At 37.6% G+C, this 12,599-nt stretch overlaps 1 protein-coding gene and 1 non-coding gene across 2 annotated transcripts; both read left to right on the plus strand.

Annotated features, from left to right (window-relative positions):
* The first annotated feature begins 8,749 nt into the window (after window positions 1-8,749).
* Window positions 8,750-8,820, plus strand: Trnag-gcc (transfer RNA glycine (anticodon GCC)). Its single transcript has one exon. It is a non-coding gene; the product is annotated as a tRNA-Gly (tRNA).
* A 922-nt stretch (window positions 8,821-9,742) lies between these two features.
* LOC134821358 (uncharacterized) lies at window positions 9,743-11,645 on the plus strand. The gene is made up of 2 exons (XM_063832101.1): window positions 9,743-11,323; window positions 11,496-11,645. Exons 1-2 carry the CDS (start codon window positions 9,743-9,745, stop codon window positions 11,643-11,645), a joined length of 1,731 nt encoding a protein of 576 aa, XP_063688171.1.
* Window positions 11,646-12,599: the final 954 nt, after the last annotated feature.

Here is a 12,599-nt window from a genome sequence, read left to right on the forward strand (position 1 = left end):
TTAATCAAGCTCAAAAGAATTATTTGTTCTACGATAAAACAACAAACACTCAAAACACAACAACGAATTAATAATGGATTAAAAAGCGAATTATTGGGCTTTATTCATATTCTGATTCATTTATTAATCAAATTAATAATCTAGATTCTAAACAGTTATAGATAATTAAAAACATAAAATCCATGAAACCCTTTCGATTTCTCATCATTGTTAAGTTAATATATCAAGTTTTAATATCAACCTTCTTGACTGAACATTTACTTGACACGAAATTAAATCCTTTTGTCTCTCGCTTCAGAACACCCTTTTGCTATCAGGACGCATTCTTCACCTCTATTTCACCAATCTGTGAGTTAACCCCTTTCATCTAGTCATACCGAGGGATTGTGAGTCGGTTCATTTTCAGGATCAGGGTGTTGGTCAGTTACCGGGTTAATAACTGTGCCAGCCATCTCCCCCTCAGTAGTGGCTAAATTCTCCATCATTTCAACTTCCAGGCCCAAGACCTCAAGTTGAACGTTCTGATCTATAGTGGCCGAATTTCTCACGAAATTCCCATCATGATCTTCAACAACAACGAAATCGTTCCCTTCTGGCTTCCTAAAAACTTCCGTGCCTACTGTGACTTTTCTACCGTCCTCGGCATCAATCTCAAACCCCAAAGTTTCTGCTGCATCAAGGGTTGAACTCTCGTCAAACTTTCCATCATCTTCAAACACTTCGTATTTAATCTTATCTGACATCACGAATTCCTCAGTGTTGTTTGCTGTTTCCTGATCCTGCCTCGGACACACACAAGACACCGGTGAACTAACTTCCCGGCATAACTTACCATCAGGTCCTGTTGTAACCTCTCCCTCCTCCTCTAAAAATTGAAACTCCTTCTCTGCACATTCCATCATTGCATGATCTGAGAGATCAGCGTAAACGTGCTTATCTGATCCCGAACTGGGGTGAGATTTATGATAGAATACAACTTACCTTGTAACTTGTGTCATACAAATATAAAACCATGAACAACTGATGTAGACAGATGATGAGCTTGGAGGTTAAGCTTGTCAAATGCTTTATGCCCATTTAATTGTTGAAACTGAGCTCCCAATTAAATCAAATTAATACAATTTATTTTAATCTAAACCTGGAGGGATTGATGGTTTGCATCTCAACACAGATCGTGGCACTAGCTAGAGGGTTGGAGATGGTCATACTGTGGTCGTGGCAGCCGGACATGGACAATTTAGTGGCATTTGTCCTTCCACTAGCACTCTTCCCTGTAGGCAGACGAAATGGTAAGATAGATTGAATTTGAAGAAAATTTTGATACGATTCTATCCCTATGTTATATACAGGTTATATATAGGTTGTTAAAAAAGAAATAGATATTAGTTACCTTCAATTGAAAATTTCGTGTTATCTATCAATTTATATTTTGAGAATAAAATAGACTTCAAATCATAGCTGAAATGTCTAAAAAGTTACTTTACCTAGCGGACCTTTGTGAGCGGGAAGTGAGCCATGCGAGTTGGGAGGAGAGTTCTTCTTTTTCTTTATGCAGAAGAAAGCAGCCTCTCGGAGATCTTTGTTGAAGACAAAGTGAATTATCGGGTTCACCATCTGTGGGGTTGTTTGTCATGTTTTTAAACGAGAAATAAACCGAATACGATCGTTTTATCATTTTAATCTTCGGGAATATTGGAGGATGTAAAACTTACCGAGTTGAGAATGACAAGGATGACCAAACAGAAAGGATGTTAAACTAACCGAGTTGAGAATGACAAGGATGACCAAACAGAGAGGATGTAATACTTACCGAGTTGAGAATGACAAGGATGACCAAACAGAGAGGATGTAAAACTTACCGAGTTGAGAATGACAAGGATGACCAAACAGAGAGGATGTAATACTTACCGAGTTGAGAATGACAAGGATGACCAAACAGAGAGGATGTAAAACTTACCGAATTTAGAATGACAAGGATGACCAAACAGAGAGGATGTAAAACTTACCGAGTTGAGAATGACAAGGATGACCAAACAGAGAGGATGTAAAACTTACCGAGTTGAGAATGACAAGGATGACCAAACAGAGAGGATGTAATACTTACCGAGTTGAGAATGACAAGGATGGCCAAACAGAGAGGATGTAAAACTTACCGAGTTGAGAATGACTAGGATGACCAAACAGAGAGGATGTAAAACTTACCGAGTTGAGAATGACAAGGATGACCAAACAGAGAGGACCGTATGCTGTGAAGAGAAAGTACTCCTCGGAGTCCTTCTCGTTCTCTTGGTTTCTGAACATGTAGTAGGAGACGTGTGGCGTTATGCCGAACCAGGCTGCTGGTAACTCCACTGAAATCAAGGCAATGTACGTTTAGTTTTCCTTATGACTTTGTTAATCCGTATAAGACTAGGATATACAATGAATTCACCGAGTTGTTTAATCTTTAATTATTCATACCGAGCGAATCCCACGTTGAGTAGAATATAAAAATTAGAATAAAAACTATTGCCAGTCGGCGCCAAACTGTCAGCAATAGCAAACCGTAAGGTCCTCGCCCCTCGGTTATAAATCAGATTATCACCCACAAGAAATTCTCGCACATTAAAAAAAAGTTAAAATTCTGAAAAATCTTTCAAAGGTTTGCCGCGTACTCTGACAATTGTTTTTGGCACAGTCGAACAAACCGTAATTATTAACAACAAACATTCACCCTTGTTTGTAGCGTGAACTTGCATGTAGAACCCGACCAGCCAGAAAGAGTAGGTGATAGTGAAGCTGGAGAGGAGGCCCAGTACTGTTCTCTCTGCTCTTACTGTTGCTTTGTCAATCTGATCCGCGTTAGACTGGCCCGCACTACCTGAGTTAGGGTATATGTTTTTATAACTTGCCCACTTTAACTTTAAGTCGCGGAATTGAATTTTTCAGGAACAGATATTTTTGACGTTTTAAACTTAGTTTTATGATTGGAGTCAGACTCAGTTCTTGGTTATGTTTTATGGTGAGAGATATGGTTTGGGATAACATCACGGTTGTGTCAACGTCTAGAGAAGTCATATGACAATATACAGATGGATAAGAAGTCATGCCACCATATGAACTTCTAGTAGTAGTAAGTTATATCTAGGACTTGTACCAAGAAGTATTATAAAACGCAAAGAAATGTGAAGAAATCATAGTTGGGCAGTTAAGCAACATTTTGTAAAAAGTTCCTCGAATTTGTTACATTTTTTCAGTTTACAATTCGAGAAAATTCGGCATCTAAAATTTTCCAATTCACTAAGACGTAGTAGTTCACTAAATGTAGTAGTCGAATAAAGTTTCAGATAAATAGTGAAAAACATGTGACCAAATCGTTAATTATGAATATTTTAATGATTTATGAACAATGAACATTATAAAAACCATTTGAGCTCATTAAGATAGTAAGTACAATAGGTTATTTTTACTTTATCGGCGAAACGTTCGGTAGGTTATTACTTTTAAAAGTTCGTTGAGTTCGGCACCTTTTATAAAAGTTCGTTAAGTGCGATTTCCCCAACTATGGAACCAATACTAAGTAATACCACGCTATAAAAACTACATAAATAAAAACTTTTCACTATGTTATATAAAAGAACGGGAATAGTAAAGCAGCCTAATAACAGTAACGTCACTAAAACTTATATATTAGTCTAGCTTCAAACTTAGATACATTAGTCTATATCTGATATCCGTAGTGCATATATTCGTAGTTCAAATAAGCAACGCGTATATGAGCTCAGTTTACAGCATTTTCATATCGTTTAAATTCAAATATGCCCAAAACGTGCACAAAACATGTGCATATGTAGAGTACGTTGCTTCTACCTTACTGTTAAGATTTTTTCATTACGAAATTCTGCCATTTCACACGATTAAAATTCCTGCTAATAATAGGACTGTCTGGTTTATGATAACAATCGTTAATTTTAAACGAGGATCAATACGCTTTTGACGCGTATAATTCTATAATTCGCTATTAGAGCAGTATTTAAGTGTTCTCCCGCCATAATCATAATTATCATCATTTACATAATTGCGTTCCTCATTCAATGGCACGGGTTCTGGCTGTTGCATTAGTTTAACCGCTGGTAGTGATCATTGTGGTCTTCATTTTATCAACTTATACCATGTGCAGATGGACATTTCGTCTGCTTTAAATTAACGAATATTCTTTAAATTTATTCAGATTATTATTTAAGTTTGATAATAATCTAATGGCACTTACTAACTGGTTACTATAACTGGTCACTGACTCTCTGGTTTTAACGAAACCAAAAACGCATTACATTTCGACAGGGTTGGTCCGTATTCCGTACATGCAGAATATGGGGGAATATGGGTGATAAGTTTTCTCAGGACATGATAATGACAATGAGGAGATAACATTGGTCATTATAAATGTGTCACAGGATTAGTCATGTCTCACGTTACTAGCACTGCTCGATATTTATATGGGGCTCAGGGGTTGGTGACAAAAACATGAAGTAACTACACCTATTGATTTTAGCTTATTATTTTAAAACTTTCCACTACTTTAACTAGTTCTACTGCCAGATTAAATTTAAAGATAGTTGTCATTAATTTGTGCATTAAATCTTATAAAATAGGATAAAAGTGCTTTAACCAGGTGCAGCCAGTCCTGGCTCCATAATATGAAGAACCTGCATTGTTAATTTAATTCTAAATGGAAAGCTCGAATAAAACATAGTTCATTATTTTTATTCGAATCGAGAATTTTACTACTAACTCACACTTCGGTGCGCTATTTTTCTGTTGGACCTTGTTCTTTGCTGCGGAGATACTATCCTCCCTGTTGAGATCCGATCTACCAAACATGTTACTCTCGGTAATCCCCTTGTAACACAGGGTCAGCAGTCCTGAAGACTCGTTCACAACCCTGCAGTTTGTTTGCTGTGTGAAACTGATCAGAATCCTGTTCCATCACAATCCTGCTAACTTATTTAATATTATACTTTAACTGTGTAGTGATAGTATAGTAGTAACACTCACGACCACCACAGTGAACTCACAAGTTTTTTTATCTGTACGAGTGCAGATCTATTTTGTGCGCGCTGTTAACGAATTACCATCATACGCGTGGAATGTGGATACATAATTGGTAAATTGGTTTACCATTATCTCTAGGTCTATGTAAGTTTTAGTTATACTTCGGAATATGTCACATCAAATCCTGGCTTATCTAGTTAAACTCCCTCATAATTGAACTTCATTGATTGCCTAGAAATATTTGGGTTCAAATTACGGTTTATAATTATAATTTATAGCCAACATTTTTGGATCAGAGAAGGTGCTGATCGTTCTTGGCCTTCTTTCTTTTGTCATCAACAAATAAAGCTGCTGTTTTGTTTATATTTTTGTTATCAATGCAATTTATCGTGACTGTCTGCTTTTTAGATATTTTCGCCCTGAAATATTTTACTCAATCCTACAAAATCAACTTTGATTAGTAATTATGTTATTGGAGATTAAACATATGAATATTTTAAATTTCTTGATCATAAAAAGTTGAAGATGTTGGAATACCAAATTTTTAAATCTTTTTTATTACGACTTGATTGCAAAAACACTCACACTTTCTTGCGTCGTTTGTCAAGGAAGTAGAGCAGGATGAAGGTTCCAATAACCACCATCACGCAGTGCAGAGTAATAGGCATTGTCACCAGGAATATCTGTAGGTGCTTTAACATCTAAATAAATCGTCATCAGCTATAGAATATAAGATAGTTCTTCGTGCTGTTTACTAAATCTAATCAGCAGGAACCAGGAATATGATATTTGGTCGGAGCCTTGCATGGTGCATACCTTTGTCTTGGATTGTATTGATGCCAAATTAATCCATAAAATTTAGATGTTCTTTCATTAAATCATAATTTTGTGAATTCTGAATTAAAATCACTTTTTATCCCTGACTGGCTGTTCAGCAAGTTATTAGCATTAATTTTATAAATTGAACAATACTTATAGACGCAGCACTCAGCAGATAAAGTTAAACGTTTAGATATCGAGTCTCGCTCATTTCTAGTTATTTTCCTACCACTTCCCCTCAACGTTGTGTCGATTCCTCTGCATTGTATAGATTTGGATTCTGGTGGGAAGGCGTGGCATATTTTGTTGACACGTGACAATGATTCTGAGATTTAATTGGTCAATAGTGATAGGTGATTGGTTAATTTCTGTCACGTGTCAAACTCAAAGGAATATGCCTCGCCTTCCCACCACAATCCGCACCTATGACCCCTTGCTTGTCCGAACATTTGAAACTTTATCCTTTAATTTTGTTGTGCACAGTTAAGTTTATATCCTCGGCAAACTATAAAGCGATTACAAACTTTAAAGCCTTGTAAGCTTGTACCTAACTAAACGTCCCATCGAACATGTCGGATTAACAAATCCAAAGCTATTCTCTACCTTTATATTATGTTTATGACTATGGCTCTATTACCCATCTTTCAGTGATAGCCTCTGGCTCTACTCCGTTTCACTAACTACCTAGTACCTATACTACTAGTATAAAGTACTGGCATAATCGATAAAACTAGTTTTGTCTTTGTCTAATTTAAATTTAGGTAACCTTAACAACCTGAAGTAAACCTACATTGTCCAGGCCAGGGAGGGGGATGATAGCACAGATACCAGAGTGTGCGTCTAGGAAGTAAACGTGAACGTCGTTAATAAGGGGTATAACACCGATAAAGAGGGCGTGAGTAGCGAGTAGGAACACCACAACTAATACAACTGAGGTTCTGAAATAGTATTCTATTAGAATATTACTGTTAGATTATTTTAATATTAGTATTAAAAGGATGGGGATTTTTGGGGAAAACTGGAAAATTTATTAAATGATTCAGATATGAAATCCTGAAATTTTTTTTCAATTTATGAGACAAGAGAATTGAGAAACGCCGTTTTAAGACGCGAGGTGGATTAGGACTCTTCGGACTACATCAAATCAATTCCCTCTGGAACGTCCTCAATAAATGCAATAGATGAGTAGTGTTGTAATTAATTTATATTCATATAAATATGAATAATATATTTGTTTTTAAACTATTTACAAGTACAACGGGGGGGGGGGGGGGGGGGGGGGGGGGGGGGGGGGGGTGCAGGTACTTTTTTGATGGAACATAACCCTAAAAGTACCCGAGGGGTGGGTAGGTGTTTTTTTGAAATTTTCGAAAAGTATCATGGTACTGTTTTTGTCCCAAAAAAAAGAAGGGGTACCCCAAAACATGATTATAAAAGTATATTGTACTTTTTCATTACCAAAATGTTAGAATTGGGGTTTTCTGAAATTATACCTAGCTTGTTGTAGATCTAATTGGGTTTTTCTGAAATTATACCTATCTTGTTGTAGGTCTAATTGGGTTTTTCTGAAATTATACCTAACTTGTTGTAGATCTAATTGGGGTTTTCTGAAATTGTACCTAGCTCGGTGTAGATCTAATTGGGTTTTTCTGAAATTATACCTAGCTTGTTGTAGATCTAATTGGGTTTTTCTGCAATTTCTGTAGCGGAAAACCTTAAAAAACCTTAAATTTGCACTTTATTGCATTACGTTTGTCCAAACTTTCGCACTGTGGACCTTAAAAAACCTTGAATTTAACTGTTTTGGACCTTAAAAATGGGTCAAAAGGGGCCTTAAAAGACGTGAAAAAACCTTTAAAATGACTTTCAAAAATGCCGGCAACCCTGCTCACAAGTCACATCGAGGTGTCAGAACATCTTCAGTTTAGGAAAACTGATGAACAGGAATTTTTTGAAAAAAAAAGGAGGGGGTGGGGGTCATTCGGGAAAATTTCGAAAAGTACCGTGGTACTTTTTTGTTATTCCATTCGTGAAGGAGGTGGGTGGGTGGTTATTTTCAGAAATTTCGAAAAGTCAGCATAGGTTCCATCAAAAAAGCCCCCCCCCCCCCCCCCCCCCCCCCCCCACTACAAATCTGTATCTTTCATCAATAATAATACAGAATTAATTTAACGTAGTTCGAGGAGATCTGAATCCTCCTCATGTCCAAGAGTGGCCGTTTTCGTGTATCAAATATGATGTGACATAAATCATAGCATGATAATTTGCTTCAAGCAACACGAATACTACAAGAATACATTATAAAATCATAAACTAGATATTATAATATAAATATAAGAAGCCAAGAAAAATAATGGCGTATCAAATTACATCGATGTATGTGACAATGACGAATGATATAATATGTATAGTAATTACTAATTAGCACCTACCTTACCTTAATTTTCTTACCGGACTTTATCTAAACGGATATTAACAATGAATTGTACGCTGGATCGAGGCCCTAGCGTTCATTTTAATGTCCGTTCAAATAAAGTCTGTCCGTTTACATCAACATTTTGCACTCTTCATACATGGATATGAAATAAATTGGAATTTCGCATGCGAAATTCCAATTTATTTTGTAATTTTGAATATTTATATGCAGTTGACCGACAAAATGGTTAAACGTTGATATCTTGCCAAATGCCAATGCTACGATCTCTTTATCACACAAATTTAGGTCGAACAGAATTTCGATTGTTGTGTTCAACGTGTGCGCAGCATTTTCTGATCTCACATTCAGAAAATTGAGCGAACAAATTATAAGTACAATGCAATACAAATATTTGTCTGCTCCACGATGAATACTCTGTACCTTTGAGATGATTAAAGATACTATTTTTTCCATTAATAACATGCGTCGGTGGTTGAGTGGTACAATTCTCGCCTGCCACGCGGGAGGCCCGGGTTCGATTCCCGGCCGACGCATATCTTTTATCTGCTTCAACTTTTCTACTGTCTTTTACGATCACTTTAAAATGCGGAGCCCTAAGTTTTGATCGCGTTGATCCTAAATTTTCATATGATTGAGTTGGTTCTTATATTCAAAGAAAGGATATCTACAATATCATGCCCAGTAACAATTACACTAATTCTCTACCAGGAATTCTTTACCTAGTAAAATATCCGGTATAATTAGTGTATCAACAAAAACACTGATCATACATTGGTGAGGTCACGAAAGAAACATTCCGGCCTTATCCTATGTAAATATTCATCTAATCTAATACCACTCTGCTGCTTCCTTGTTTCTATTTGTTTGCAGCTATAAGCCAGGCTCCCTGTATCACCGAGGCCCTTGATACATGGTGTACAATGTACATTATGGCATTGTACATTGTTCATACCGCGAAGTGTATTTTTTGTTTCGAAGAATTTTCGTGGAATATCCTACAATGTGAAGTACAGAACTTATCCAGTTCGCAAATTAGTCCCATAAATAAATAATGAAATGGCGGAACGTTAATGTATATGTGTTATGGACTCTGATCACTGATTGCACTGATCGTCTGATCAGTGATGTGATCAATGATCAGTGATGTACTCGTAGATACACTAGTTACTTAGTTAGGTACAATGTCCCGTTAGTTGTTATTCGTTAAATTGTTTTCCTTTATTCCCGGACCATGGACCTTATAATTTGAAGCTGAAAGGTAACACTTTTGTTGTTTGGATCACGTACACTATTAGTGTGTGTAATTGCAGCACAATAGTTGAAAGTGGTGCTAACCAAATGGTGAAATATCACCGCGGCTGGGTTATTGGGAAAGTTTCCACAAAATAACTTGCCGGTTATTGTTCTCACGCCGTTACACTGAGCACATCATCATAATTAAATTCTGTATCTTATATGGATGGCTTACTTGAGTCCATAAAGGATGCTGCAAAATCGTCAATTGGTGTCATCAGACACAGGAAACGTAATCGCAGCGACGATGATGAGGTGAAAAACTTATCTAGCCAGCGTTACTTGTTGAGACAGCAGCTTAATGATAACCAGTCTTTAGACAGAACCTCACTTAGATCATCTATTAACTGCCTCACCAATCAGATCAAGCAGAGACTTTCTAACATACGATCAGCTGCTGCTGATGCTATCTGTAATACCATCAGTTCAACAACAGATAGTAAGAAAATGTTTGAAGCTGTTCGAACCCTGAACTTACCTAAAAGTAAAGCCCCTTCTAGTATTGGTGTTCATGATGAGCAAGGGTGCAATATTGCAACAGACACTGGTAAAGCTGCCGTAGTTGCTAAGTACCTTGAGCAACAACTTACTCGTGATGAAGCACCTTTAGAACCTTTTGTAGGACCTCCTCGCCCACTAGTTAAGCCATTCACTAGTGAAGAAATCGGATCAGCTGCTAGAAGTCTCAAAAATGGTCGAGCTAACGGCCCAGATGGGATTCCTAATGAGCTTCTCAAGTATTCTACTGGATCAGTACACAGACGTTTTGCAGACATTATCAATAGAAGCTTCGAGACCAATTCCTACCTTGACCCCATTGGACAGGCAAACATTACCCCCTTACAGAAGCCAAATAAGCCCATTGGTCCAGTGAAGAATCTACGACCCCTCACTCTCTCAAATGCTGTTAGAAAGATTCTTTCAATGGCAACCTTGAAGAGAATTGAGAATAAAGTCAATGCCTTCACTGGTCCATGGCAATGTGCTTACAAGCAGGGTAGATCATGTGCTGACATTGTATGGTGCCAGCGTGTGATGTTATCAGTTGTCCAGAGGAAGAGGTGGGAATACCATCGTATGGGGATCGACATGTCTAGTGCCTTTGACACTATACGACGATCTACCATCCTCGATCTTCTTGTTGAGTGTGGCTGTGATGATGACGAAGTCCGTTTGGTAAGACTTTTGCTTTCCAACACCAAGCTCAAAGTCAACATCAACGGTACACTGTCTGCTGAATTCCAGAGTTTTCTCGGTGCATTCCAAGGTGACTGTCTGTCTGGATGCTTGTTCACACTTGTCTTAGCGGGTTCCTTGCGTGACCTCCGTAACAGGCTTGAAACTGCAACGAATAGGCCTAACCCACCTATCACCGATATTGGTCTTCCACTTGACAGTGAGTATGCTGATGATATCGACTTCAATGATGAAGATGAAGACAATTTGAGGGAGCTGTTGCCTATTGCAACAGAAGTCCTTAAAGATTGGAATCTCTTCGTTAACGAAGACAAAACTGATTTCACTCATGTGTACTTAGCTGAAAAGGGAGCTAAAGACGATCAGGGTAAGCCAATTGCAGGGAACGAGCTCTGGAGAAAGAGTATCACGCTTGGCTCCATGCTTTGTAGCAAGGAGGACATCTCTAGAAGGATATGTCTGGGATATGCCGCGTTTAACAAATACAAGAAAGCTTGGAACCATAAGATCCCTCTGAGCAAGAGGCTTCTGTTGTATGAGGCTCTGGTAGTATCCGTCTTAATGTACAATTCATCTTGCTGGGCTGCCCCTAAATCAGTATTGGAAAAACTAGATATTGCTCACAGACGTCATCTGCGATCAATTTTGAATTACAAATACCCTCACATCATCTCCAACAAGAACTTGTATAAACGCTGCAATAGCGAACCATTGTCAGCTAAAGTGGCTCGTAGTCGGTGGAGGATGCTCGGACATGTACTGCGTGGGCCTACAGATGGCCCAGCCTATTCGTCGCTTGTTTTTGCTGTCAACACCTTACAGCTTCAAGGGCGGCGTGGAAGATCGCAGTCAAACCTTTTCTCACTGATTCTACACGACCTTAGTGTCCGAAAATTATCGTTAAATAATTTATGTGATTTGAACTGATTAACGTTAATTGCTCAGAATAGAGTTAAATGGAGAAGTATGCAGATTGCATGACTTTTGTTTGAGAAAGATTAGGGGACAGAAATGTTTACTTTGTTTACTATCTGTTTCTTAGAGCTTTTGTTTATATATATATATATATATATATATCTTATACTTGCTACTTCGGTCTTCGTCTCAAATCTACTAACCTCAGCTTTACGTTTTAATACTTTCAACACTACTATATAACAAATAATTTGAGGAGGTTCTCTCAAGATGATTTTTATATCGAAGATTTCAAGAGCCTAAACTGTGTATGATTCGCCTCTCCAAACAAATCTAAAGTTATTTTAAGATAATGTGATCGCAAATCTCGATGTTATGTATGTCATGAGATTCTAGATATTAGATCTATGAGATGACGAATTAAATTTTTGTACAAATTGTGTCCTTTTTACGCACCGGTTCTATTATTATTATTAAGGGACGTGATTCTTGTTAAGTAAATTATAACGGTAAAGTAGTGCATGTTGTGTAATGTATTATTATTTAGGGTATTTTGGAGAGAGTTTAGGCTTTAATGGAACATGGTTTATTTATTATATGCATTATTATTATTATTTGTAGTTTCGGGTATATATATAGAACCAATTATATAGAACCAATGCTTTTATTGCAGTTAATGTTCAACTTTACGGAAACTTGCATTTACTGTTAATTGTCAAAACTTTAAGGCTCATTATTTGAAAATTACTTATTGTAGTCTGTTGGATGTCAGCTCTTTGCGCACCTGACCAGCCAGCCCCTCTGATTGGTCCCCGCGAGTGATCGCGAGTACAGGGTGGCTGCTATCGGGAAGCCCATTGGCCGGGTCGCGTGACGCGTGACGCGTGTCGCGTGGTGCGACACTGAT

Source organism: Bolinopsis microptera, chromosome 9, assembly GCF_026151205.1.
Source record: "Bolinopsis microptera isolate Bmic1 chromosome 9, MBARI_Bmic_1.0, whole genome shotgun sequence".
NCBI classification, from domain to species: Eukaryota; Metazoa; Ctenophora; class Tentaculata; order Lobata; family Bolinopsidae; genus Bolinopsis; species Bolinopsis microptera.

Coding starts and splice junctions, on each gene's coding strand:
- LOC134821358 (XM_063832101.1), top strand. CDS start 9,743: ATGGATGGCTTACTTGAGTCCATAAAGGATGCTGCAAAATCGTCAATT. Junction 11,324..11,495: donor TTCTGTTGTATGAGGCTCTG/GTAGTATCCGTC, acceptor AACCATTGTCAG/CTAAAGTGGCTCGTAGTCGG.